Source organism: Furipterus horrens, unplaced genomic scaffold, assembly GCF_987537825.1.
Source record: "Furipterus horrens unplaced genomic scaffold, mFurHor1.1.pri manual_scaffold_3, whole genome shotgun sequence".
In the NCBI taxonomy this organism is placed as follows: Eukaryota; Metazoa; Chordata; class Mammalia; order Chiroptera; family Furipteridae; genus Furipterus; species Furipterus horrens.
Window position 1 is genome coordinate 106,802,595 of NW_028327173.1, and position 20,922 is coordinate 106,823,516.

The following is a 20,922-nucleotide window of genomic DNA, read 5'->3' on the forward strand; positions in this document are numbered from 1 at the left end:
GAGCTCCACCACCCACTGCTCATGGTCAAGGCACCCCAACCCCTCCCTACCAACACCGGACATCCATCACTTCCTTCTAGAGCACAGCCCTTCCCCATTCCAGTCAACAAAATGGGGCTCTGCCCCAGGAGTCCTGGTCCGCAGTCCTGGGCTTCTCAGTTGCCCAGGAGCAAAGATTGGAAGTGTTATCCTTGGCTCTAGAGAACCTTGCAGTTGTCAGGCTCCTCCCTTGTCTGATCTTCCAGAGCCTCAGCCAGTCTCCTCACTCCCTGACCCCTTCTTCGAGAATCCAGTCTTTGAACCCTGCCAGCGGTCACCTCTGCACCTGCCACCAGGCCTGTCCCTCCCCCCAGAGAGGGAATGGACCCCCGCTGCTTAGCTTGGTAGGCGAGAGCAGTGAGCGCGCACGCGGGGCTTCATCCTGTGGGCCTGCCCCGAAGAGCACAGGAACCCGAGCTCATGCCAAAATTAACTATTAGAAGAAGAAAATCATTTTAAAGTAATGATGTGCTACCTCACTGAAGCTGCCTTCATGAATATTGTAAAGGTGTTTATTAGGAAAACCACAGGAGCAGAGAGGAGGCTGCTGAGGCGGAAGGAGAGGAGCCCTCTACGGTCTCCATGGCCGCCGCCATTGTCATCAACGAAGCATTTACTCCTTCAGAGGGGCTGACGCTGTGGGGCCTGCAAAAAGAAAGAGCTCACGTTTTGGGCAGCACCACCCCTTGCAGAGGGGAGGCTGAGCAGATACACCCGTCTGTGTCCTTGGATTGAACCCCATAGGGCTATATAACAGAGTCCTAAGGATACAGCACTGAGCCAGGGCAGAGGCTTTCAGGGTCTTCCTCTGAGCTTTGCTCCCAGTTGCTGGGCAGTTCCTCCTCTTCTCTGAGCTCAGCAATACAGTGAAGCTATTCCAGGGCAACGTTTCTAGATATGTGGATGCTGTCCTTTGCTCTCCTCTTGCACTTCCTCTTCTACTCCCCCCTGCCCTGGCTCACAACCATCCAGAGCTTCATCAGACCAGGGGCAGGAAAGCCAGAGCAGGTACACAGAGCTGGTCAAATGTTTCCAGGGGTAGCTTGACTGGCCTCATCCTGCTGCAGCCGCAGGGAGGGCCAGGCTCAGGGCTTGGGGACAGGTAAGAATGGCATCTGGCCCCAGCCAGGTGGCTCAGTCCGTTGGAGCATCCTCCCATACACCAAATGGTTGTGTGTTCGATTCCCAGACAGGGCACATAAGGGAGGTGGCCGGTTGATGTTTCTCTCTCAGATCGATGTCTCTTTCTCTCCACCCCTCTTCCTCTCGCTCTAAAATAAAACATGTCTTCAGGTGAGGATTAAAAAATAATAATAATAATAATGGCGTTTGCCTGGTGCCCCATCTTCCCTCTGATGGGGTGGGGCCTGGAGGGAGGCTCCATGGCTGCCTCTGACACAGCTTCTCTCCTCAGAAAAGAGCCTCTTTCTCTTTCTCAAGCCAAAGCCAACAAACCAATTAAACCCATAGAAAACAGAACAGATCTGTAGGCTATGGGACAGCATTGATCTGTTCTGCTGGTATCCAGGGGCCCAGCCGCTTTCTCACATGCCTAGAGGTCCTCTATTGCTAAAGTCCTCCAAGCAGGGAACCGTCCTCCTGCCCCCATTTCTACCCTCCCCTCCCCACCTTCGCAAGCACCCTGCCTCACTGCCTATCCCCTCTCTATTGGTCCCCGGGCAAATATCTTCGCTTTGTCTGGACTGAGCCTGAAGCCATTTGCTCAGACCTATCTATTCACACTGTGTAGTGAGTGCAGGGGTTGAGGGCGGGGTGGCGGCACTGCGGACCCTCTGTCCTTGGGATGATCTCTTTCCATCTCAGTCAACCAGAGAAGTGGGTACTACTCCTGGCCCCATTTTACAGTTGCTGCCTGTAAGGTCTCAGAGCACCCAGCTCCCCAAGGGTGAGCAGGTAGTGTATCCTACACAGAGTGCATGGCAGCGGGCAGATAGAGCTCAGGGAACCTTCTCTGGTAACCACTGTATAAATAGAGGATGACTTGCAATTACTATATTAATTGTTTATGGGCAAGTAGGAGTTTCTAAGATATTTGAAAAATAGATTATTGCTCTAAATAAGTGTGTGGTAGGTGAGAACATGGGTCCCTTTCCAAGCTCCAGTTCCCCCTCTCACCCCATGGGAATATGGTGAAGCCCATCACTAAGTGTCCTGTGGGACATTGGGAGTCTGGCCAGTTCCTCAGTCAAGGAATGGCCAAAAAGAAATTGTTCTCCGTGTGAGCCTGGATTATAAATAGCTGGCACTTCGATATCACACAGTTTACCTGCAAGCACATCAACCCTGAATGCCCATTTGCTTTGTTTTCTGTACTCTATATAACCCTGTACTGGGGCAGCCTGTGTCATGGAGACTTCACCAGCAGGCTGCCCCTGTGTACATGGAAATCCTAATAAACTCACATCTTTCACCACCAGTCCTCTAGGTTATTTCTTTAAAATCAGCAAGCAATATGCTGAGGTCTTATTGGCTCTTTGCATAACAATAGGTTATAAACACCCATGCAGCCTCATTTCCATTATCCACTTGCTGGGAAATCAAGTTTTCAAGGGGTCGTGCAGAAGCCAACTTCAGCCTGGTCCTTTTCATTCAGAGACTGGATGAATGGTTCTTACCTGCTTGCACTGGGCTGGCAGGGGGCAAATGCCGACCTGCTCTGGGGAGAAGATGAACGCCCAGAGAACAGTGAAGGAGCCAGTGCCTTGTATGGCTGTGAAACACCGGGTGTAGTCAGATACACAGGAGGGCTTCTGTAGGATTTGCATGGACAGAGGACACTGAGGGCAGATCCATGAGGGGGAAGAGCTTGAGCAAAGCCTTATAACCAAGATTGAATAGGGCCCATACAACTTCTGCCCTCTGTAGGTCACCTCCACCTCCTCCCTCATCACCCATCCTCCCAATAGAGTAGAATGCACCCCTCTCCCAATACTGCACGCCTACTCCACAAACATCTAGGGTCCAGAATCCCTAGCCCCCAGTGCATTCTCTTTTGGGACTGACCCAGATCTTTCTGGCTGCAGTGGGCAGGGGAACACTCAGAAGGACAGCGTGGAGAGAGACACCAAGCCTAGACAGGCTTCCCGGGTCACCACGGCCCTTGGCATGGTCACACAAGGAGGCTGAGCTCCCTCTGCAGCTTGGCCAGCTTCAGGTTCCTGTAATGAATGCTCAAGTTGCCATGATGAACACACAGACTTCAAAGCAATTATGAAAGCTAGAGGAACAAGAAACAGTGTGTCCATTTATCAGCAGCAAATTACACTAATATCTTAGCAAATAAGACAAAATATCAGTTCAGTGGTTGGCAGAGACACATGTTGGTCCTTGCTCCCAGCACCCCAAGACTGAGAGTCATATTTTGCAGAAACTGTTCAGGGGAGAATATTGAAACACAAGAGGCAGGAAGGGAGCCTGGAGGCCTGTGAATTAAGGGACTAGGTAAGTAAACCCCAGCTACATAAAATTGGGGCCTGAGGAAGAACTAGAGGCCAGAGACCCTGCAGGAGGGCTGCGGGGGCAGCAGCAGAGCAGGGAGGCTCTGCTCTGGTCACTCTGGATACAGCAGGGCTACAGGACAGTAGAGGCCCCAGGGTTCCCTGGAACAGAAGCAAATTTGAGACAGGGAGGGAAACAAGCAGGGAGAATGTGAAAGCTGCTTTCTTGAGCCTGGCATACACACAGAGAGACTGACGGCTGCTCGGAGCAGGACAGATGGTCCTTGCCTCATGGAGAACACAGTGCTGGAGGGAGGGAGCCGGAAACCAGCCACATGATTGTGCACAACTAGAGGCCTGGGGGTGAAAAGAGAGGGAGACATAGGGAGAAAGGGAGGGGGGCCACTCATTTCCTGTACTGAACTGAAAGGGACTGAGCCGTTGTCCGTGGCACCCCATCTTTCCCCACTTCCCCAGAGCCTGGGTGCCTGGTCTGACTGAGGGCAGGGACTCAGGATTCCTGCTCTCCCCTGGGCCCCACGACACAGGGAACAGGCCCCCTCTCTTTTCCACATTGACCATGATTGTGTCCCTCAGTCTTCCTTGCACCTGTATTTTCTGTGCATCCTTTAATGAGAAAACAAACACCTCTTGGTCTGCTTCAGTGATCATTGAGAAAAGCTGGCTTCTCTCAGGTGCCTGGTCTCAAAGTTCAGGGTTGTCCTCCGAATTCTATTTTGCATTAACATGCTAGGCCAGCTAGAGCCCCTGGGGTATGCACAGGAAATATTTAGCAATTATCTCAACCAAATGCACCAGAACTTCTAGAGATGGAGCCTCTATTAATAAAAAATTTCCTAAGTGATTCTCTTGCGCAGCCAGGGTTAAAAACCACTGGATTAATGGGACCCAGAGTATCACTAGGAGCATGGCGCTCAGGATCAAGGAGGTGAGAGACTGATCTATTAGGAGCTGAAATATTATAGTCTGTGCCAGGGCCTCATCTAAAAAGACAATGATGAACATACCCAGAGAATGGTAGTGGGAGTGAAGAATGGTAGTGGGGGTGGTGAGGGAGGTTGAGGAGAGGGGGCTTTTTTGCTGCTCAGTTGCTGGGGAAAGCCTGGGGACAAAGGCCACAGGCACTCTGCCCCATGAGACCCAGGTTTCTTGTGCTCCAACAAGCACCACCTCATTCCTGGTGAAAGAGTGTCACCTTAATTACCTGAGACTGAGGGAGCCAAAGGACAGGTTAGGAACTTCCTCAGACACAAGTGCAGACGATTGAACTTGCCCTGAGGCACCTGCGCCCAGGGCTGTGCAGATGAACCACCCCCATTCATTCTGGTCAGGTGTTCCAGGTGCAGGATGCAGGGCTCAGCTCAGCCCTAGCACACCCTCAGATCACATCATCCAGCAGGAGGCAAACACACCTCCAGGACTAGGGTTCCAGAAACATGAAGATAGCTCCCCAGGGACTGAGGTGGCTGCTGAAGTGAAAAGTGGTTCAGAGTGGGTGGGAGAGGACAAGATGACCACAGGCCCATCCACTGAGTCAGGCTCCACCCCTCCGGTCCCTGGGGTGGGAGTTCCCAGAACCCACCCTGCCTGTCTAGAATTGGTTTTGCTAATGGCCCTGAGTATTCTTTGCTTGCACATTCTTGCTGCCACAGACTGGCTAAAAAGGCAGCCCAGACAATTGTCATCTCTACCAACATTTAAAATGCACAGGCCTGTGATCCCAAGATCCCACTTCTTGGGCTCCATCCTGTAGAAATCTCAGGACAAGTCTGCGTTATTTATATACAAACTACATATAGGAACTGGCAAAACATATTCTAGAACAGTGGCAGTAATACTATGAGGTACTATGTAGCTGCTTAAATAGAATGAGGGAGGTCTTTGAAAGAAGCTAGACACAAAAAATATCTACTATAGGATTCCACTTACAAGCAAAACAAATCCATGGTGAAAGCAGCTAGGATGGTATCTCTGGGGTTAGCTGTTGACTGGGAAGGGTCATGGCAGAGGTGGGGGTGCGGGGGGAGTGGCTGTCAGGATTTGGAGTGTTTCATAATGGTTACATGGGTAGAGATACTTGTGTGAAAATTCATGGAGCTATACACTGAGGGCAAGTGTCTTTTAAACACTAGATATATGTTACACCTTGATTTAAAAGTAAAGAAATGGAAGAAGTGATTTGGGAAAATGGTAAAGAAAAAAGCTGCAGAATGATATGTATGACTTTATTTTAGTAAATGTGTAACCTGGGGAAAAGTCTGGGAAAACAGCAAACCCTTAATAGAGCTTCCCTCTGAGTAGGGAGATGAGGTGAGGACAAGCACTTTACACATTTCTCTATTGTTTGCATTTGTAGCTTTTCATTCTGGCTCCTCACTTCAAGTCAGCCTTGGGCTTCTCTGGGTTTCCTGCCCCTGGAGGCCTGGGCTTTGGCAGCTTGGGGCAACCTTTGGCTCCACGTCTCAGTTTAAGATGTGGGCTTTCCAACAGGATATGTGGACCTTGCCCAGCTCTGATGAGCCAAGGTCTCTGCTCATTGGCCCATAAGGACAGGCATCCCACTCAAGAACCACCTCCTGGACAAGCAAGTTCAGGTGCCTCCCCCTGAACAGACCTGGTGGAAGGCACCATTCTTGCCTGTAAGCAGAAGCAGAGCACTCTGAAGGACACCAGCAGGTAGAGGAAGGCAGGGTGACTTGGGCCCCTGGCCATGCTCTTTTCACTCGCACCCAGTCTCCGCCCTCTGCTGGTCAGGTGTGCTAATGGTCTTCACAGCCTTGGTTACATATGGTCCTGGGGGTGAATTCCAAGTTGCACCCTGAGCCAGACAAATGAACCCTTGACCCCTGCAGGCTACAGCTTGTCGCACTGTGAAACTATTTCTCCACTAAAATGCAGGATTGGAGCTTTGTCCAGAAAGGGCAGCTAAAAATACTGCTCTCTGGGGTACTTGTCACCAGGGACTTAGTGGCCATCTTCCTCACCTCTCAGCCCCCTGGACAAGTCCCTCATCTGCTGGGTCACTCACCCAAGCACTTGATACAGCGTCATGTCTAAATCTTAACCTGGCCCTGTCAGAAAGAAAAAGCATTGGTAATCATACCTTGTTTCATGGATGGGAACACTGTGGTACAGACAGCATGTCTGGGCCATGGCTCTCTAGCTCCAAAACCGCCTAGGGAGCAAGAGTGGGCAGGCTTGAGAGCAGGAAGGAAAGATAAGCCCTCTTGTGTGCCCAGCACTTTGTACTTTGCAGTGTCTTCTTACCAATGCTTGTCCAACCCGCACAACCATCCTATGAAACAAACTATTATCACGCCACCTATATAGGCGGGTTGAAGTCCAGTGACGTAAGCAAATCCGGGGTAGGGGTGGAAGTCAAAGGCAGACTCTCGTGGACCTTTTGATTCTAAGACTCACTGACTGTCTCACTCCCAGGGCCATCTACTTTATAGTGCTCCAGCTAATAAAGAATGTTACATACTTTTCAAAAGAGGACTCATCACCCCTACTTAATGAAAAAGAAAATTAGGGTTCAGAGGTATGAAAGACTTGGTCACAAGTTAGTAGCGGAGCCAGGAACAAAAATCAAGTGTCCTAGGCTCCTCCTGACTCAGCCCCTCGTGCCCCCGACATCCCTCCCAGGGTCAAAAGCACAGTGAAATCTGTGGGATCCCACATCCCCGAACCTGGTTCTCTAGGAGCCTGTTTGCCTTCTTCTCAGTCTTTGGAGGTGGAAAGTGGTGCAAACCTCAGGCCCACTTTACATGTAAGGCCCAGGGAAGCTACGGGCCCTGCTCTGGGTCACAGGGCAGAATAAGGGCCTGGACTTCTGACTCAGGCCTGATGGCAGCTTCTCACTGGGTCTCAGCTTCTCTGTAAAATGGAGCCTTAGCAGAGGCCCTAAACAAACCTAGGGCTGGAGTCTCCCAAGACAAAGAAATTAGAGGATGTTTTAGGACTGGGTGGAACCCCACAGAGTGACCAAAGGGCCTGGCTCTCTGCACAGCCAGCTTCACTTTACCAAGAGGGAAACTGAGGCCAGGGAGGGGCCACACGGCTGCAGAGACCCCGTGCTGTAAGGATGGCAAGGAAAGGAGAGTCGGCCTTGTTGTCCAGCAGGGGTCCTTCCTGCTCAGTCCTGACGCCAGCCCTGTTTCCACACACTTTGCAGAAAAGAAGCTTTCTACAAAAGCATTTATTTTTCCCCAAACACCCCCACCCCCCAAGTTAACAGAATTCCTCAGAGTCCCACATTTAAATTAGAAACACCCACATCTTCCATTGCTGGCAAAGGGAGATATGTCATTGGGAGGGCATCGGAACTTCAGAAGCTTACTCGACCGGAGGTGGGGTGGGCCAGAGACGAGCCAGAGCTGTCTGCTCAGCCCCAGAACAGCACCATGGTGGGGTTGGAGGGGAGCTATATCCCTACCCCCAGAGGTCCCAGGCTTCCCCTGTGCTGGGCTCTTGGAATCCGTTGGGCCTTGGCTGCCTGCCCACCTGCTCACCCTGGAAAGACTCTTTGGGAACCATCTCCAGTTGCGGCAAGAGGCCCAATCCCTCTTTCCAGGTAAGAACTAGGAATGGGATGGGGGTGAGGTACCCAGGTAGTTGGGGTACAGAAGAGGGGTACAGGGGAACAAGGCAGGAGCCCCTCTCATGAACTGCCGTTTCCTCACAGGTTTCTGGCTGAAGGACAAGCCCTTGAGGGAGCAGCTTGTCTTTTTCAAGGAGGGTTCACTGCACTTAACACAGTGCCGACACCGCTAGACTCAAGGAGATGCTGAGGCTGCAGCGTGCATCTAAGGAAATGGGATTACAGGCAGCTTGGGGAAGGCTGAGAAGTGATAACTAGTGTATCAGGGCCACTGGAGAAACAAGGCAGGGGATGACTGTGTACCACATCTATGGAGAAGTAAGGCAGAGGGTCAGTGTGAACATTGTGTCCTCCGGAGGACACAGGCAGCTGGAGGGCCCACGTGGCACATCCACTGGAGAAACAAGGTGTGGGTCATCTTTGTGTTGTGTCCATAAGAAATAAGGCAGCAGAATGACTTGGGAATCATATCCATTGGAGAAAGGAGGCTGCAGGTGGTCTATGTGTCCCATCCTTTGCAGAATGAGTAGACCCACCAGGGTGGGAGCCATCTGTTGTGGGCTGGGAAGCCCAGTCCAGGGCTCACACTAAGGCCCCACCCAGTGCAGCCAGAGGTGGGAGCCCAGGGCAGGGGCAGCAGCTCCCTGGTCCTCAAGGTCAGGCTATTTCTTGTCCATCACCTGCATTTCACAATCAGAAGGAAAAAGGAGGGGAAAGCATTAAGTGCAGGAGTTCTCCTCTTGGGAATAAGCCAGAACCCCAGGCACAAGGTCATATGCTTCAGTGGGGTTTGGGGCTGGGGAGGGGGAGTGTCAGAGTGGCACCGAAGTCCGACCAGCTGTCCCTGGTGCTAAGCCCTGCCCCGAGGCCCAGAGGACACAAACACAGGAACTGGGACTGGGAGTTGGACAGACCACAAGGGCACCTGAGGGAGACTGCGCAGCCCTCGCCAGTTTTGCTCACTCCCCATGGGTCTACTCACCCCAGACACTTCCCTGCCTCCGGCTCCTCTGCCCGGCCCACTTCTCTCCTCTAGTAGGAAACCCTTCCCAGCTTCCCTTTCCCACGCTGACATCCCCAACAGCCATGCTGTGGGGAACTGCTTCCCTCGGCTCTCTGAGTCCACGTAGAGGGTGTCCCACGGATTCACAGCCTGGGCCTTGCCCCACGCCCTGGCCTGAATGGAGAGTTTAGAAGGAGGACTGGGGCGTGCATGACCCCGTACTTCCCTCTCACATTCTTTGGTGGTCTGTCTGGGGAAGGAGCTCTCCCTCCTGGGGACCACCCCTGTGCTGGTCCAGCAAGTCCAGAGCCTGGGGCCCAGAGGAAAGCTAAATGCAGGGAAGAGCATCCAGGAATTCCTAACAGGGGACACCAAGATGACCTGAAAAAGACTTAAGTTTCCATAACCTTTGGAAACCAACCTTGATTTTCTAGGTGGAAGCCACTCAGATCTAGTGGCAATATTCTGCACCACAAAATATTTTGCTCGAAATACACACAAAAACGCACACAGAGATACACATATATTTATACACAAACATACATACACAGATGTGGCTGTTGGTTACTTTTGAAAGAATCTCAAACTAACTCCAAGCAATCATTTCCTATTATAATAATGTGAATGCTAACGGCTGTTCACATTTACTGACCACCTAAGTACATTAGTAACACTTACTAACCACCTAAGGTGGCTGCCCAGCTGAAAACCACATGTCCCAGTCTCACCTGAGTTAGGAATCATGTGGTAGGTTCTGAAGAATAGGATGTACACAGAAGCACCCTGAGCTATTTCTAGTCAAGCCCTAGGAAAAAACCATACCTCCCTTTCTCCACCCCACCCCCATACCCCACTTCAGGCATGGGGGCCGTGGGAGCTGGAGCAGCCATGTTGGACTTGGGGACAGAAGCTTCAAGTTGAAGGGACAGAAACTATTTGGGTGAATGGAAGCTGGCTCCAGGACATCAGTAGCCTTAAGGTTACCTATGCTTAGACTTGTACAGGAGAGAGGAATGAACTCTTGTCCTGGTTAAAACTGTCACATCTGTGCCCTAGGAGAGCAGCCGGCACTCTGGTTACTCTGCTCTTGGCCACTCCACCAGGGGGCAGTGGAGGCTGCTCTTCTCAAGAGCAGGTCACCAGTGAGGTGGGACAGTCACTTCCCCAGAGCCCTCCCACCTCCTACACACAGGTGCACAAACACACAGTCTCAAGCACCACATGTCATTACCTTCTTTGTTTTCAGAGTGTTTCAGGGGCCGCAGGACTGAAAAAGGAAGGAGCACATGGTGAGGGGGGAAACCGTGGAAAGTGGTGGGGTAGCGAGATAGCAGCTGAGGAAGGGAGATCGGGAAGGACTGGGAGGAGGAGGAGAAAGCCAGAGAGTGGGGATAACATCACAGCACCAGGGATGGGCCCAGGCTGCTGTCCAGGTCCCAGCTCCACTCTGTGGCTTGCTGCTCCCCACTCTGGGCCTCAGTTTTCTGCATCTACAGAATGAGAACTGCCCGGCCCTCTAGCAAGCCAGCGATGTGGACGTGCTCTGGGTCTTCCACAAACACAGTGAAGTAAGAAGCTAAAGGGGCTGCTGATGTCCCCAGGATCATGCAGAACTGACACTGACCAAATCTCTAAGCTGCCTGCTCCTCCCCACTCCCTTGCATCTGTCAACTGCATCTGCCTCTGAGCATGAAAAAAGGAGGCCTGATCCTAGAGCTGTCTCTGCACCTGCATGCCAAAGGCAGAGGATTAATTGGCATAACCCACAGCAGTCCCAGGCGTGAATCTCCAGCCCTTCCTTCTGTGGCTGCGGCTGCTGGGAGGGAGGGAACCGGTGTCAAAGGGCACCAGCCCCAATGGCTCAGCAGGAACCTGCCCCTCCCAGCCCAGAAGCCAGAAAGGAAGACAGCAAGGCCACCATGGCCACAGGACACCACTGCCTCAGCACCCCTCCATCTCTGGGCTCCCAGTTTGTGTTCCCACAACATCATGACCTTTGCAAACTCCTTTCCTATCCAGTCACTCCAGAGAGCTTCAAAACAAGCCTCAGTGCCATTGGGGAAGGGGGAGGGGGACATTTTCCAGATGGGAAACTGAAGCTGGGAGGAGCACAGCACTTTGACCAGTTACCTAACCTCTAACCAGATAGAGCTGCCTTAAACCATCTGACTAGCAACAGGACTCCAAGGCACTGAGCACTTACTAGGCACCCGGTGTGATGCTAGGCCATTTATAAACATTACCTCATCTAATTAAACTGAATCAACCAATGAAGGGAGGCTGTTATTATGAGGAAGCTGAGGCCCAGAGAAGCAAAGTGATAGCTCCAGGCCACCCAGCTTATGTGAGCAAGATCTGAAACGGAAACCCAGGTTGCCCTATTTCCTGAATCCTCCCCGCTTCCCTAGGAAGCCACCAGACTCTGCAGTGCAGGGCCCCTAGGGGTGGAGCCAGCAGGGCAAAGGTGGGCAGGAGAGGTGAAGCTGCATCTTGGAAGGAATCAGGAGAGATCTACCTCCAGGCCTAATGCTGAGTACAGACCAAACTCACCCGGGTAGGGAAGCCTCAGTGCCCAGGACCTACTTCATTCAACCCCAAGCTGACGTGGCTCCCCCAGGTCCTGGACTCCTCTCCCCTGTCCCCATGTCCTTCTCCCAGCCACTAAGGCCAGCTCCAAGCTTAGACTTACCAGTCTTCGATCCTTCTCCATCTCCATCCTGGTCCTCAGCTCCTGGAAGAGCAAACAAAGACTTCCTCAGCTCCATTTTCATCACTGCACTTTCCCACCTGGGGTTGCAGGAAGCAGGCCTGACCTGTGGTCAAGTGTTAGACACAGAGTTGGAGCTTGAGAGCAAATAGCACAGAGCGGAGCCCTGGGGCCGAATGAAAGGGCTCCCAGCCTGGAGTCCGCCATTCACCTAGCCAGGGGCCAGCTCCTCATCTCCACCAAGCCGCCGGCCCCATCAACCACCACCCTCCAACATGGACACCCACCCATCTGCCAGTCCACTCATCCTGCCACCAGCCCGGCCAGGCACCGCTGCACAGGTGTCACCTGTCCGTCAACTGACCAGCCTCTTGCCATTCACAACTCTCTGTACCCAGCCATCTCCGACCTCTCGCTGTCTATGCCCGTGTTTATCCAAGAAAACCCCTGTTAGCCTGTGTACCGCCCACCAGGGCAACTCACCCACTAACCACATCTCCTCCCTCACCCACCACTCACCTACCGAGGTCACGTCACTCATCCCGATATCCACTCACCCCCAGCCAGTCACCAAAGTCAGTTCATACTGACCCCAGCCCAGCAAATGGCAGCAGCATCAGGCTCTGCCCCCTTTGAGGAAGACATGTCTTCACACAGTGGCCCCAAACCCATGAAGCATTCACACCTATGCTGAATTTCCATGTTCTAAACCTGTGCTCTTGCTCACAGACACACTCGTGGGACTTACACTCACACAGTCACATTTGTTTGCACAGACTTATTCATCCCCTCCCCACACTTCAACCTCACACGCCCACTACTCACTTCCAGTCACACTCACATACACATGCAGCCTGCCATATTTGCACACTCATAGGCAGGCTCACACTTGTTTACACACACAAGACATATTCAGCCTCAAGGTAACACACATACAATCTAGCCACATTGGCAAACCCATACTCATTCTGTCACTGGAAAGTGACACTCAGATTGATGTCACAGACATAAGGATATACCCAAAGGCATGTGCATAGGCATTCACACACCCCCTCTCACCTGCATTCTCCTCTTCACAGCTCTGTTTGATTTTTCTCCAGCACACGAAGGCCAGGGCCACCAGCAGTGCAACGAGACAGATAGAGAGTCCCACAGTCACCCACAGGGCCTCAGGGGGGAATGTCATGGGCTGTCCTGGCAGGGGCAGTGGAGGGAATGGGGAGAAATCATCATCTCTGGCCCCCACGGCCATGAGAACAGCACTCTCTGGCTCCAAGGTGTGAATGGGGGGCTCCCACCCTTTCTGGACCCTATCACTACACAGAAGGTTCACGTGCCCCTTCCCCGCTCATCCATACACCCTCCAAAGCCTGACAGGGCCGTGGCTGGTGTGGACATGCCTCAGCCTGGCAAGGCTGAAGAGTCTGCAGCTGATGCTCAAGACTCTTCAATGGCTCCCTGCTGACCTTTTAGGATGGTTCAAGAACCTCAATAATTTAGCTGCCGCCTAACCTCCCCCAGCCTTTTATCTAATTCCACTACAGGAACCTCCGCTGCAGCCAAACTGGTGTCCTGACCATTCTCTGCGAAGACAACTGGTCCCCTCCAGCCTCCACACGTTGCTGTCAGTTTCCTCTACCTAAAAAGTGCTCCCAAGATCTTTACCTAGCTTAAGTCCACCTCCTCAGGAGGCCCTCCAGCCTCACCTGCTGGTATTCCCCACCCTATGGATCAGGAGTCAGCAAATTAAGGCCTGTCAGCTAAATCTGGCCTGCAGCCTATGTTTGTATAGCTTGTGAGCTAAGTGATTTTGCCATTCGTAAAGGGCTATCAAAAAATGGAAAAGGAGGGCCCTGGCGGGCATGGCTCAGTTAGTTGGGCATTTGGGTTGCGGGTTCGATTCTGGTCAGTACGCATGCCTAGGTAGGGGGTTTTGAGCAGAACGGGATGAAAAAGAAGCAGCAGCAAGAGATGGTGTATACCCCACAAAGCCTAAGATGTTGGCTATCCAGCCCATTACAGAGAGCGTTTGCAGACCCCGCATATCGATGAGAGTGGGCAGTGAGGGCACCCAAACGAGGAGACCTGCCAGGGGCATGTTTCTGTGAAACGCTGAGGGCCCAGCTGCTAACTGTGTCGCGACAGACGGAAGGAGCTGCATGCCCACACCTGGGTTAGGGCGAGCAGCTGTGCTGAGCACGCCATCTAGCCCTGTTCCTGGACCCCTGCTGGATCCTGGGCAGAGGCCTTGGGACAGTAAATCTAAGCAAAGACAGTGCTGCCTTCCTGTGCTCTCTGGAGGCCATGAGCACCCCGGGCCTCAGCAGCAGCAGAAGGTGCCCTGGGCTCTTCGGCAGTGGAGGCCCTGGCACATACACAGGCATCTGCAGCCGATGTCACCTTCAGCTGGCACGGCCGGCAGAGCTGCCACTCTGGCATTGGAAGCAAAGGGATCCATCACCCTGATCAACAGAAGAGGGCAGCAGCTGATATAAGGGGTCAGGAGGGCTTGTCCCTGAAGCACATGGGAGAAACCCTAGGGACCTCAGGGTGGGGTTCCTGCAGCAATGACAGAGCAGAGCCACAGAAATACCCACAGGGAGACAGACTCTCTTTCTGTGTGCACCCCTGGGCTGGTGCCTGGAACACAGGTCAAAGTTGCCCTCATGCAGCTAGTCAAGGACAGCAGAGCTGACCTGCGTCTTCAGGCTCCATGTCCAGCCACCTCCACCCAGCTCAGTCAGACCCATTACCCTCCTGCAGGTGTGAGAAAGAGACTAGGCTGGAGGACTGAAAAGCTGAATCTCAGGATGTTTACCAGGCACAAAGCTGCCAGAAGCAAAATACAGGCCAAGGGCTCCGAAGTAGGCCAGATCTGCTCTAACAAAAACAGGAGGCTGGGTGGCGGGGAGGAGAAAAACTAGACCAAGAGGCTAAGAGTTCAGTTCTGGTCCTGGTTCATCTGCTCATGGCAGGGTGCTGGAACCAAGGTCCACAGACCCGCCCCCACCCCATGCATGAGTTTAGAGGGTCGATGCACCCTCACAATTTAAATGAAAACTACTGCATTATCATTCATCCAATTTTCAGAGCTGTGCCTGGCCCCCAGCAGAGCCAAAGCCACCGTACTGGTCTATGGCCTGAGGAAAGTCCTCTCTCCTCTCAGGGCTTCAGCTTCCTCATCTGTGAAGCGAAAGCACTTTGACTGTCAGTTACTAAAGTTCAAAGTAAGATTTTTGTGTTTGTTGGGGTAAATGCTCTCCCTGTGATCACGCTTATACTGACAAGCCCTTTTTGTACACTGTGGCAAAGATCCAATTCAGCCCAGTTGCAAATTACCAGGATCCTTCAAGGTCTCATCAACTCACACCCGACCCTGGAGAAGGCTCCTGACCACTCCAGTCAATCTCACTACCTGAGAGCTCGTATTCTCTCCTGCAAATACACTAGACAATATGCTGTTTTTTAAAAGGCCAAAGAGACCTTTTAGAACATCGAAGAGCCTGGGGCAGTGACTTTTCCCCAAAGAGCAGAGACCCAGAGGGTCTCCAGGAATAGGGTGGGGCCAATCTGGGGAACAGGGAGGGCAGAGGAAACCCAGCCTTGCCAGAAGAAAACACCTAAAGGTGAAGGAGGAGTGAGTCTTCATGCCTAAAAGATAAGTGAAGGCCTTCTAAGGTCTAGGTACACTCACTCAGGAGAAGAAAATCAAGAATAAGTCAGTGAATCCTGAGGCTTGTGCAGGAACTGGAGGCCAGGTGCAGATTGGGACATGGGTGGGCTGCGGAGTTGGCTGGAAGTCATGGGAAGAGAAAACAGGACAGAACCTGCTGTCCTCACCCCAGGGTATGTGGGGAGGCCCCTGGGAAAGGTCAGCTGGCCTGTGGGAAGGGAATGAGGAGCCAGAACGATGGAGACCACATTCCTTGGCCTGGGCCTGCTTCTTATCTCCAGGCACAAGGGATGCCCCTGAGGTGGGCTTCCAGGAAGGGAAAGGGTGTCTGGGCTTGGACTCCCAAACCAGAGATTAGATCACACGGGAGCAGGAGAGAGAGTCCTGGCCTTCCCAGCCAACAGTGATGGTTACCAGGGACCGACCACTTGTAGAGGTCCGGCTGTCTCCCAGGCCTCAGAATCAGAGGGCACCCATGGATGCAGCAAAGCCTTCCCATCACCCAGGGAAGTGCCCATAGAAAACACTCCCTTCCCAGGTCTGGGTCATGCCTTGGGGCTGCCCCAGAACTCCCACCCACACCTCAGATTCCAGGCAGGTACTTGGTTCCCTGTATAAGAAGCACAAGGTCACCTAAGGTGCCCCTAGGAGAGCAAATATTACAAATGCCTCTTATCAGCTCCTTAAGGCAAGTCCCTTAAGAATTTCTTGGGGGAGAATTTGAGACACCTGAAATGTATGGAAATGGTTTTTCAAGTCTTCTGAGCACCCAAACCTATCTAAGCTCCAGCCCAGGGTCTAAACAGAGGGGGTGACCCTCTCCACCCTCCCCAGCTGTTCATCTGTCCCCTACCTGTGATGGTGACAGAGCCATGAGCATCCTGCTGCAGCACGGGGTTGCGCACCAGGCAGCTGTAAGTGCCGTTAGCACCCAGCACCACCCTCAGGATGCTGCGCACATCAAACAAACCCTGCTCGTTGGCCATCTGCGATGTGGTCACATTGCTCGCCAGAGGCACACCCTGCCCATCCTGCCAGAACACCTCAGCCTCAGGGTAGCCCCGGGAGCTGGAGCATGTGATGGTCACCGTGTCCCCAGGCCGCAGATCCTTGTTGGGCTCCAGGGTCATGCTGGGCTTTGAGTAGGGAGCTGGAGGGGGGCAAAGGATAGAGGTCAAGGTAGGGCAAGGGCAGAGGGGGCACAGTGGAAGAACAGAGTGCCTGGGGTTGTGAGTACAGGGGTCAGCACTGGGCAGTGGGTAAGGGAGTGAGAGGGGTGTGCCAAGGGGGGTGGCGGAGGGGGCGCCCCCTTCCAGTGCTCACCTGCCACCTGCAGGCTGACTGCAGAGCTGCCAAAGTCCTGGATGCTCACAAAGCAGGTGAAGCTGCCCTCGTCAGCCACACGCACGCGCTGAAGCCTCAGGGATGCGTTGCCCTGTGCCAGCAGGTCAGGAAAGAGCGCGGTGCGGTTGGCATAAGCGCTGCCCTGGTCCCGGCCCTGCGTGAAGCTGTGCACCAGCTGTTTGGTGTCTGTCAGCTGCCAGATGAGGTTGAGCTGTGCCAGGCTGAAGCCAGGCTCAGGCGAGAAGGAGCAGTGCAGGGTGGTGTCTGCGCCCACTAGGGCTATCACGGGATTTTCGGGGACCTGGACCTCCAAGGCGGTGCCTGGGGGCAGAGTCAGTGGGGTGGGGCAGTCAGGAGGGGCAGGGACACTCTGGGCCTCCCTAGTGCCCTTCTCCTGGGTTAACTCCAAGCCCCATCCACCTGTTCTTTGAGGCCTGAGACCTAAAGTAATTTTATTGGCTGCAGTTCTCATTCAAGCAAGACTAATACAGTAAGGACCTACTATTTGGCAAGTGTAAGAGTTAGGAATGCAAGACAATAGGACCAAAGTCACACCTCTACAGAGCTGACTTTGTAATGGAGGAGAGGGACATACTAGCACACAGATTTTTTTTTAAATGAAAAAAAGAGACGTTTATTGAAGAAGATACAAGAAACATTGTACATAGGACAATGATGCCCCAGTTCCCTTCAAAGTAGGCACCTTGGGACCTCACACAGTTCTCCCAGTTGCCATCAGCTGCCCCGTTGTATTTCAGACCATTCCATCTTAATAGCGTGTGATTAGAGAGAGAAAGGAAGAAAACATACCAATGGATTAGAAAGTAAGGTGGTAGCTTTTCAAACACCTGACAGGTATTTAACACCTGTCTGTGCTGGTTTCATTTTCTCATAAGTATATATAACCTTTGTGAATCAAAAAGTGAAATCTAAAAAGAGTATACACTGAAATGGTAATAGTGCACTTCTGTGAATGAGAAAGGATCACACGTGCTTTTTCCTTTCTTAAATACACATGATGAGTTTTTATACAAGAAAGAAAGAACGCCCATAACTTTAAATACAGTTGTGAGGCACATTCTTAGAGCTGTTAAGCTGAGATTTAAAGGAAATGAAGAAGAGCCTGACACACCAGAGCCCCACTAAAGCAACCCGGGGCCGTAGGATCAGCGCTGCATGACAGCTCCTCCACCACAGTCATAGCCTGAGGGTCAAGCTTCCCACAGACGTGCCAACAGCAATCAAGGCTTGGCTACAACAGGAGGGCACACACAATGCACACCCCTGGAGCACCTGGCTCGGCTGAACACAGAGGCTGTGCCACTGAGTCCCACAGGACACCTACTCTAAGGCCACTCTACCAAGATGGGGAGTCATAGCAGCTCTACCTGATACATAGAGACACAACTAGGGAGGCAGCCAAAATGAGGAGACAAAACAACATGTCCCAAATAAAATAACAGGAAAAAAACTCCAGAAAAAGAAATAAACAAAATGGAGACAAGCAGTTGTAAAGTTCTTTAAGGATGCTCAGTGATCTAAGTGAGAACTTCAACAAAGGGACAGAAAATATAAAAATGGAGATAGAAAACATAAAACAGAACCAGTTAGAAATGAAATGAAGAATACATTAAAGGGAATCAACAGGAGAGTGGATGAAGCAGAGGATCGAATCAATGATTTGGAAGATAGCAGAAAACACCCAATCAGAACAGCAAAAAGAAAAAAGAATCCAAATAAATGAGGATAGTTTAAGGGGCCTCTGGAACAGCATCAAGTGTATCAACATCTGTAGCATAGGGGTACCAGGAGGAAAAGAGAAAGCAAGGAATTGAAAACCTATTTGAAGAAATAATGATGGAAACTTCCCTAACCTGGTGAAGGAAATAGACATACAAGCCCAGGAACTGCAGAGTCCCAAAGAAGATGAACCCAAGGGGGACCACACAAAGACACATCATTATTAAAATGTCAAAGGTTCAAGACAAAGAGAATCTTAAGAACAGCAAGAGAAAAGCAGTTAGTTGCCTATAAGGGAGCTCCCATAAAACTATCAGCTGATTTCTCAACAGAAACTTTGCAGGTCAGAAGGGATTGGCACAAAATATCAATATGATGAAAAGCAAAGACCTACAACCAGGATTACTCTATCCAGCAAGGCTATCATTTAGAATGGAAGGGCCAGACAAGAAAAGCTAAAGGAGTTCATCACACCGAACCAGTATTACATAAAATGTTAAAGGGTCTTCTTTAAGAAAAGAAGAACAAAAGATTAAAAAAATGAATAATAACATGGCAATAACTACATATCTATCAACAACTACTTTAAATGTAAATGGATTAAGTGTTCCAATGAAAAAAAAACGGGGTGGCTGAATGGACAACAAGACGAGACCCACACATATGCTGCCTACAAGAGACTCATTCAGGTTGAAAGACACCCACAGATTGACAGTGAAGGGATGGAAAATGATATTTCATGAAAATGGAAATGAAATTAAATAGCGGGGGTAGCAATACTTATACCAGACAAAATAGCCTTTAAAACAAAGACCGTAATAAGAGACAAACAAGGACCCAGCAATTCCACTTTGGAGCATTTCTCTGAAGAAACCCAAAACACTAATCTGAAAAGACATATGCACCCCTATGTTCACTGCAGCATTATTTACAGTAGCCAAGATATGGAGGCAACCTCAGTGCCCATCAGTAGATGAGTGGGTAAAGAAGAAGTGGTACACACATACAATGGAACATGACTCAGCCATAAAGAAGAATGAAATCTTACCATTTCCCACAGCATGGATGAATCTAGAGGGTATCGTGCTCAGTGAAATAGGTCAGACAGAGAAAAAGACAAATACCATATGATTCCACTTACATGTGGAAACTAAAAAGCAAAATAAATGGATAAACAAAACACGAACAAACTGATAGACAGATACAGAGAACATTTTGATGGTCCCCAGATGGTAGGGGGTTTTGGGGGGCTGGAAATAACAGGGGAAGGGACTAAGAAGTACAAGTTGGCAGTTACAAAATAGTCACAGGGATGTAAAGTACAGTATAGGGAACAGAGTCAATAATATTGTAGTAATTTTATGATGTTAGATGGGTACTAGATTTATTGGGGTGATCACTTTGTAAGTTTTATGTCTAATCACTATGTTGTACACCTGAAACTAATATAATACGTCAATTATAATTGAAAAATAAGGAATATTTAAAAAAAAAAAAAAAAAAAAAAAGAGCCTGACATACAAACAGCCAGGGTAAGAGTTCCATGTAGAGGCAACGGCAGGCGGAAAGGTCCTGAGTCAAGAACCACTTTGCTATGTGACAATGTCAGGAAGTTGTCAGTGTGGCCAAAGCATTTGGGTGGGAGAGCTCTGTGAGACCAGTGAGGAATTTAGGGTTTCCTGTGTGCAGTGGGAAGTCATTTGGGGGGTTTTAATCAGGCATAACCTGGGTAACAGTGCTTAAGATCCACTCTGGCTTGCTTCTCTGTGGAGGATGGACTGAGAGGCTGTTTCAGTGGTCCCTGTAAGAAGTGATGATGGTTTAGCTTCAGAGGGTGGCAGTGGCAATGGAGAGAATGAGATAGATTTGAGATTTATTTAGAAGGGAAAAAGAACAGTTTGTTAATGGATTCATGGTGAGGGGAACGCAGGAGCATGGTTTCCAGCATCCGGAGTCAACTGCATCCTCAGGATGAGGGCTGGGGAACAGCCAAAGACAAACCTCCTCCTCCCTCCCTGCCCTCCATCCGGTGAATTTATGCTGTAGCCTCCCCACTCCTTCACCTCTGTCTCCTCCATTCCAGCCCTTCTTTTAGAGCCCTGGAAAGTTGGGAGGTGTGCCCCTACCTTGGCATTGCCATTCTTGGGTAACTAGGTTAAATGTGTGCTTTGGATACCAGCAAAGCAGGCACACTCAAAAAGTGTGAAAACAAGACTTAACACAAAACTTACTGAATACAGAACTCATAAAGATTTCTTGAATTTAGAAAAAATAACATTTTATGGTAGTATTTTTATCATGAATTACACACAGGGCAGAAGAGGATATCATAATCTT

General features: G+C 50.9%; 1 protein-coding gene across 5 annotated transcripts in view; it reads right to left on the minus strand.

Annotated features, from left to right (window-relative positions):
- Window positions 1–7,694: 7,694 nt before the first annotated feature.
- CD276 (CD276 molecule) overlaps window positions 7,695–20,922 on the minus strand; it is a 29,977-nt gene continuing 16,749 nt past the window's right edge. For 4 of the 5 annotated variants that reach the window (XM_090270033.1, XM_090270032.1, XM_090270031.1 and 1 more), the window contains 4 exons: window positions 16,825–17,166; window positions 16,355–16,651; window positions 12,888–13,022; window positions 11,710–11,852 (listed from right to left, as the gene is read on the minus strand). In XM_090270033.1, coding sequence (XP_090126159.1) covers window positions 11,710–11,852; window positions 12,888–13,022; window positions 16,355–16,651; window positions 16,825–17,166 — 917 coding nt within the window. Of the gene's footprint in view, window positions 8,799–10,352; window positions 10,389–11,709; window positions 11,853–12,887; window positions 13,023–16,354; window positions 16,652–16,824; window positions 17,167–20,922 lie in introns of those variants that run through there. The other variant, XM_090270034.1, reaches the window with a different exon arrangement.